Genomic DNA, 6804 nt, shown 5'->3' on the forward strand with positions numbered 1-6804 from the left:
CTCAGCCCTGTCCCGGGCCGTCTGCCCGCAGCCCGACCCTCTGCCGGTCCCGCTGGTCCTCCTGTCCCGCGCCGGGGTCCCGCGCCATGAGCTCCACGCAGTTCAACAAGGGCCCGTCCTACGGGCTCTCGGCCGAGGTCAAGAACCGGGTGAGTGGGCTGCGGGGCTCGCCAGCCTCGAACGCACGACCGATGGGCGCGGGGCTCGCCAGCCTCGAACGCGCGACCGATGCAGGAGCCGGGCCAGCCGGGCTTTGCTTTACCCTGACGTCCGGAGGGTCTGGGGTGCTGTGGGGAGCTGTGGCGTCTGGGAGGCTGGGGACCCATTTTATCCGCATCCCGGATGTCACCTCCAGCCCTGCCCCTGGACCTCTAAGTCCCCCGCGCCCCGGGCTTCCTGCACTCTGAGCCCCTTGCAGGATGTAAGAAACTTAAGGTCCGGGAGAAAGAAAGCGAGCACAGAGCACACGAGCGAGCCGGGAGTCTGAGAGTGCCCCCGAGGCCCCATCTTCATTACCTGTCGAAACTTCCCGTTTCATCTAAGCCACTTAAGTTGGGGACAGGGAAGGGGGCGGGGCCGGTGGCCTTCTTAACAGGGTGTGGTCCGTTCCAGGACTCCCACACACACCTGGGAAAGGGCTCACTGAGAGGAACCGCAAATGCAGGAGAACACTGAAGTCACCAGTTTCGGAGGGACATCTGGTGAGCCATACAGCAAGGTGTCCTGAGCTGATGAGAGAGACACTGATCCCAGACTTAGGGGGCTCAGGCCTGACATCCTGAAACCTTCTAGATAGATCCGCCAACCACACGCACACACCTGGCACCTGGGAATACAAGTTTCACAGTCAGCTAAAGCCAAGCAACTTGCCTAGGCACGCTGAAGCTACCAGTCGGACCCACCTCCGACTGGCACCTGCCAGGTCCCTACAAGTGACAGGAGAGGCATACCTACCTCATGCCACCCATGTTGCTATCCTCAGCCTGCTAGAGACAAGTTGCTATTTCAGTTCCCACCCTGGGCTCAGAGAGGTTGCTCTAGTTCCCCAGAGACACACAGCAATTCTGACGACCCTGCCCAATTCTTCCTGGACAGACTGGACACACCTCCCTGGAACAGAGAAAGTGAAAGAAAGAGTCAGGTCAGCCCCAAGGATAGAGTTTTAGGAGCTGGGTGGGGCCAGGGACAGGTCAGCACCTAGTCAGGGGATGAGCTGTCAGATCTCCTCCGACTGTGGAGCTGGGAGGTGGAACGGCCCACACTAGCCTGCAGGGGTCACAGAAGGGTTGCATTGTCCACTGGGAGGGGGGATCCGGAGACTTTTCTGCCTGACCTACGTGCCTCAGTTTACCCCCCTAGCTGGCCCATATCCCGTGGGGCTTTGTTCGGTCCGGTTGAGGAGCCTGGCCACTGGGGAACAGCTGGTCTTGATTTAGACCACCGCATTCCTGGTAGTTTGTGGCCGGCGGGCAGGAATGCGCTGAAGGGCAGTGGGGAGGGAGGTGGCCCTAGCGGGCGGGACTGAGACCCTGCCCTCCTCCTTGGTCCTCAGAGTGGCTAGGGACGTGGCACAGCTGGACCAGGCATGTTTGGCGTCCCTGGCCGACCCCTGCTCCCCTCTGGGCTGTCCTTGTTTTTTCCTGTGGGACAGGGTGGCTCCTAGTCTTGGGAACAGCTGCCCCAGCTGCCCCTGCACCCAGCTAATCCCACTTCGAAGGTTTTTAAAAGACAGGAAGGGGAGAGGGAGCTCCTGACAGCGAACTCTTACACATACCAGTCCAGATAGGAAACTGCCAGGTGGTGGTGGTGCACCCCTTTAATTCCAGCACTTGGGAGGCAGAGGCAGACAGGTTTCTAAGTTCGAGGCCAGCCTGGTCTACAAACTGGGCTCCAGGACAGCCTGGGCTACACAGAGAAACCCTGTCTCGAAAAACCTGGGGCAGGGGATTGGCGGATGGAGAGATGGTTGGGAGCACTGATTGCCCTTTTGAAGGACCCAGCAGCACTGTGACTACAAAATCTCACACTGTCACACAGACACATAAAGATTAAAACAAAAAACAAAAACAAAAACAAAAACAAAAACAAAAACAAAAAAACTGCACTCCTTTAATCCTGTGTGGATCTCTGACCTGGTCTATATATAGTAAGGGCAGAGAAACCCTGCAAAAAAAAAAAAAAAAAAAAGAAAAAGAAAAAGAAAAAGAAAAAAGAAAGGAAAGGAAAGAAAAGAAAGAGATGGGGAAACTGAGGCCAGGAGAGTTGAGGTTTCTTCACTGCCCACACAGGGCAGCTCTCCTGCTGCCTTGAGAACATGAGAGAAATCTGTAGAGGGAGTGCCCGCCCCGGGCTCCCAGCACGGTGCGTCGGTGGGAAGTTGAGTATGTAAGTCGGGCCTCCTCAGAGGTCGGTCGGCCAGCTGGAATACTGCTCAGCCATAAAAAAGAACAGGCCTCTACAAGTGTCAGTAGTGAACCTTCTGGATGCAAAGCCCTCTGCCTATAGGAAGTGCTCAGACACTGTGAGGATGGACAGGCGCTGGGCCACCAGCTCAGCTGGTGTACAGTACTGACTTAACACAGCCTGTTGCTTTCATCCCCAGCACACCAAGGTGACACGTGTCATCCTGCTCTAGGGAGGTGGCAGCAGGAGGTAGCCTGGGCTTTCAGACACCCTTCTTGCCCGGCTGTCTCTGGTCTCATCTACGAGGCCACTCTCACGGGGTGTGTCTGTGCCCCACCTCAGCCCTAGCTCTTTGCTCTTCCAGCTCCTGTCCAAATATGACCCTCAAAAGGAAGCAGAACTCCGAAGCTGGATAGAGGGACTCACGGGCCTCTCCATTGGCCCTGACTTCCAGAAGGGTCTGAAAGATGGGGTTATCCTATGCACGTGAGTGTTTATCAGCGCACAAGGGCATCGCCCCTGAGCACTCCTTGATGCATGGCTGCTGTATGTTGTATGTTTCTGGTTTTTTTTTTTTTCTTGTCTTATTGCATGATCTCACTTTTATCGTTCATTCTCTTTGCTCACTGTGTTGTCTTTTTATTATTATTATTATTATTATTATTATTATTATTATTATTTAGGGCTTACTTAATTTTTATTTGTGTCTGTTTCCTGCCCACCCCCACCCCATCTATGTGCACATGATTGCACTTTCCTCAGAGGCCATAAGAGGGCGCTCCAGTCCTTTGGAGCTGGCCGTTCTGACATGGGTGCTGGGAACTGATCCCAGGGCCTAGAGCAGCAAACAGCTAGCACCCTTAAGCCCTGAGCCCTCTGTCCGGTCCCTCCGTGCCTTTTCTTGCTGTTTTGCTTGGTTTCCAATCACATCTCTGTTCAGTCCGACGTTTCTTTGCTTTTTTGCTTTCTCTGAACACCCTAGCTCTTAGCATTCCTACCATAGGTTTTTCTTTCCTGCTTCAGTAGATAACACTTCTGGAAATTTCGCCATCTTGCGTGCTATGCACATATTTGGATATTCCACAATTATGCACGTGAAAAAAATTATATTCAAAGTTCTCAGATTTCCCCCAAACTCCACGGTTTAAGATTACATTCCTAGCATCTAGCAGCAGCAGTGTTGTTTGCGTGGTGGGTGAAGGGAAACTGAGGCTGGGTGGAGGCATTGAGGTTTCCTGGAAAGGCATAAGCTTGCTGAGGTCAGGAAACCAATAGAAGGTCCTGGTCATCTCTTCCCAGACTCATGAACAAGCTGCAGCCGGGCTCTGTCCCCAAAATCAACCGCTCTATGCAGAACTGGCACCAGGTGAGGGGGCTGATGAGCAGCCAGGAGAGCAGGGGACATGGCCCGCCCAGCCCATGTGTAGTTGTGATCCCAGCTTCACCACCCTTCCCTTGCCTTCTCCCAGCTAGAAAATCTCTCCAACTTCATCAAGGCCATGGTCAGCTATGGCATGAACCCTGTGGACCTGTTCGAGGCCAATGACCTGTTCGAGAGTGGGAACATGACACAGGTGCAAGTGTCTCTGCTTGCACTGGCTGGAAAGGTGAGGTCCGGGTGGGCAGGCTAGTGCCACCAGCGAGAAGACTGGTGTCAGTGAGTAAGGAACCAGACCCACACAGGTCACTCTGGCCTGGCAAGGTGGCCTACACCTTTAGTCCCAGCACTGGGGAGGCAGAGGAGGTGAATCTCTCAGTTCAAGGCCAGCCAGCTCTACAAAGCAAGTTCCAGGACAGCTAGGGCTCCATAGTGAGACCCTGTGTCAAAAAAAAAAATCAAACAAACAGACTGGAGAAATGGCTCAGTGGTTAAAGTCTGCTCTTCCAGAGGTCCTGAGTTCAATTCCCAGCAACCGCATGGTGGCTCACAACCATCTGTAATGGGATCTGATGCCCTCTTCTGGTGTGTCTGAGGACAGCTATAGTATATTCATATACATAGAATAAATAAACAAACAAATAAAAGTCACTTCACCTGATGCCAGAAGTGGGGAGGAAGGAAAAATTTGCTGTCTAGAGTCTACCACCTTTCAACAAGAAGTTGGGGAGGTGGTGAGAAGCCCCTATAGTGGACTTGGAGGTTTGAGGGCAGGGCCAGACACCTGAGGGGCAGGGTTGTATCCACTGACAGCTTCCTTCACCCCCCCTCCATCCAGGCCAAGACCAAGGGGCTGCAGAGTGGTGTGGACATTGGGGTTAAGTATTCGGAGAAACAGGAGAGGAACTTTGACGACGCCACCATGAAGGCTGGCCAGTGCGTCATCGGGCTGCAGGTCAGTCCCAGAGCCTGGACAGGGCCCTAACCCCTTGAGCTCGAAGGAAGGTTTAGAGCCTGCCGACAGCACTCTAATCCCCTACTGCCCCCTGCAGATGGGCACCAACAAGTGTGCCAGCCAGTCTGGCATGACAGCCTACGGTACCAGGAGACATCTCTATGACCCCAAGAACCACATCTTGCCTCCCATGGACCACTGCACCATCAGCCTTCAGATGGGTACCAACAAGTGTGCCAGCCAGGTGGGTCCCACCCCAGCACCCCCGTGCCCTCGTGCCCCTGCACCCTGACACCCCGGCTGTGACCCCCACCTCAGCCTGGGAGATTCTAGCCTCAACTCTGGTTCTCCCTCACTGTGCCTGCTTGCAGAAGTGACAGCCCTACTCTGTGCCTAAATGCCCACCCCCACCTGATACTCTCACCTTTTTGTTAAGTTGAATGGGTGTGTCCCTGAGGTTTTGGGGACTTCAGAAGGAGATAGTGGGAGGTTGGGACAAAAAGTTGTATTTCGTTTTGTTTTTGTGCAGAGGGCTGGGTTTGAGCCAGGGGCTGACTATGTAGCCGAGGGTAGCCTGGAGCTCTCCGCAGCTCTCCTGACTCAGCACGGCATAGACTGGGCATGCGCTCATCATCCTCAGAAAGTAGCAGAGAAGCAGGAGTCCAGAGCCATCCTCCACTGCAGAATGAGTTTGAGGCTAGCCTGTGCTACATGAGACTAAGTCTTTTTTTTTTTTAAGATTTATTTATTTTTATTTATATAAGTACACTGTAGCTGTCTTTAGGCACACCAGAAGAGAGCATCAGATCCCATTACAGATGGTTGTGAGCCCCATGTGGTTGCTGGAAATTGAACTCAGGACCTCTGGAAGAGCAGTCAGTGCTCTTAACCACGGAGCCATCTCTCTAGTCCAAGATCAAGCCTTCAAGAAACAAAAGGGTTTTGTCTAAGCTTTGGGAGCCCTGTAGAGAGTTACTCGGAGTACACTGAGGGGATTAGCTGCTCTTCCTCTGAGCCCCACTTACCTTCTCCCCTGTCTCCAGGTGGGCATGACAGCTCCAGGGACCCGGAGGCACATCTATGACACCAAGCTGGGCACCGACAAGTGCGACAACTCTTCCATGTCCCTGCAGATGGGCTACACGCAGGGCGCCAACCAGAGCGGCCAGGTCTTCGGACTGGGGCGGCAGATCTACGACCCCAAGTATTGTCCACAGGGCTCTGTAGCTGACGGGGCTCCTGCGGGTGACGGCCAAGGCGAGGCCCCTGAGTACCTGGCCTACTGCCAGGAGGAAGCCGGCTACTGAGCACCCGGCATACCAGCTCCCCCACTGCATCAGCAGCCCTGTGTGGGCTTTGGGGTTTTCATTGTGTTTTGTGTTTGGAAACTGGTCATCTCTTTGTATCTCTCTCTGGCCTGGAACTCACTGCAATCCTCCTGCCTCAGCTTCCCAAGGGCTGGGATGACAGATCTGTGCTATCTATGCTCCTTCCTCACCCACCATGCCTCGCTTCCTTCCCAGGACTGACCCACCAGACAGGGGGCATGGGTGTCCTTGGTGGGACAGTGAGGCTGTGCGTTTGTTTCCCAGTGGGCTGTGGGAGAGGCTGGCCCCAATGGGCTTCCTGTTTCTTCATCTCTTTCACAGCAGTTTGTGGTTTGGGAACCCGGGGAAATTACAGGCAGTTTCAATGAAAGAAAACAAGGGGTTTTGCCTCAAAAGTATTGGAGTACACTGGGCTTTAAAATACTGCAGGCATTTTGAGGGACTAAATTTGCTTTCCCACAACTCTCAGACTTCACCCTCCTGTGCCCCATGGGGAAACTGAGGCAAGCCAGATGTGACCCCAACACCTGCAGCCCTCCCTCGATCCTCTGGTGTTTGAAGGTCTCCCTGCGTCCCTGTGCAGGTCCTGATTAGGTGTGCTAGAGTCTCAGCCTCGGAAGGTGCCACACATGACCCACACGGGCCCCTGCACTGCCAGAAAATGTGAAATTCCCTGTGTGGACCAAAAAAAAAAAAAAACCAATAAAAACCTCTGTTTCTAAGAGTAAAGTACATTCCTG

At 53.8% G+C, this 6804-nt stretch overlaps 1 protein-coding gene across 1 annotated transcript; it reads left to right on the forward strand.

Moving 5' to 3' along the window:
• Nucleotides 1-6798, forward strand: Cnn2 (calponin 2). Its single transcript, XM_021173809.2, has 7 exons — nt 1-149; nt 2768-2889; nt 3703-3769; nt 3873-4010; nt 4620-4736; nt 4834-4980; nt 5780-6798. The coding sequence occupies exons 1-7, from the start codon at nt 87-89 to the stop codon at nt 6041-6043; spliced, it is 918 nt and encodes a 305-aa protein (XP_021029468.1). The 5' UTR covers nt 1-86; the 3' UTR covers nt 6044-6798.
• Nucleotides 6799-6804: the final 6 nt, after the last annotated feature.

Source organism: Mus caroli, chromosome 10 (assembly GCF_900094665.2).
Source record: "Mus caroli chromosome 10, CAROLI_EIJ_v1.1, whole genome shotgun sequence".
Lineage (NCBI taxonomy): Eukaryota > Metazoa > Chordata > Mammalia > Rodentia > Muridae > Mus > Mus caroli.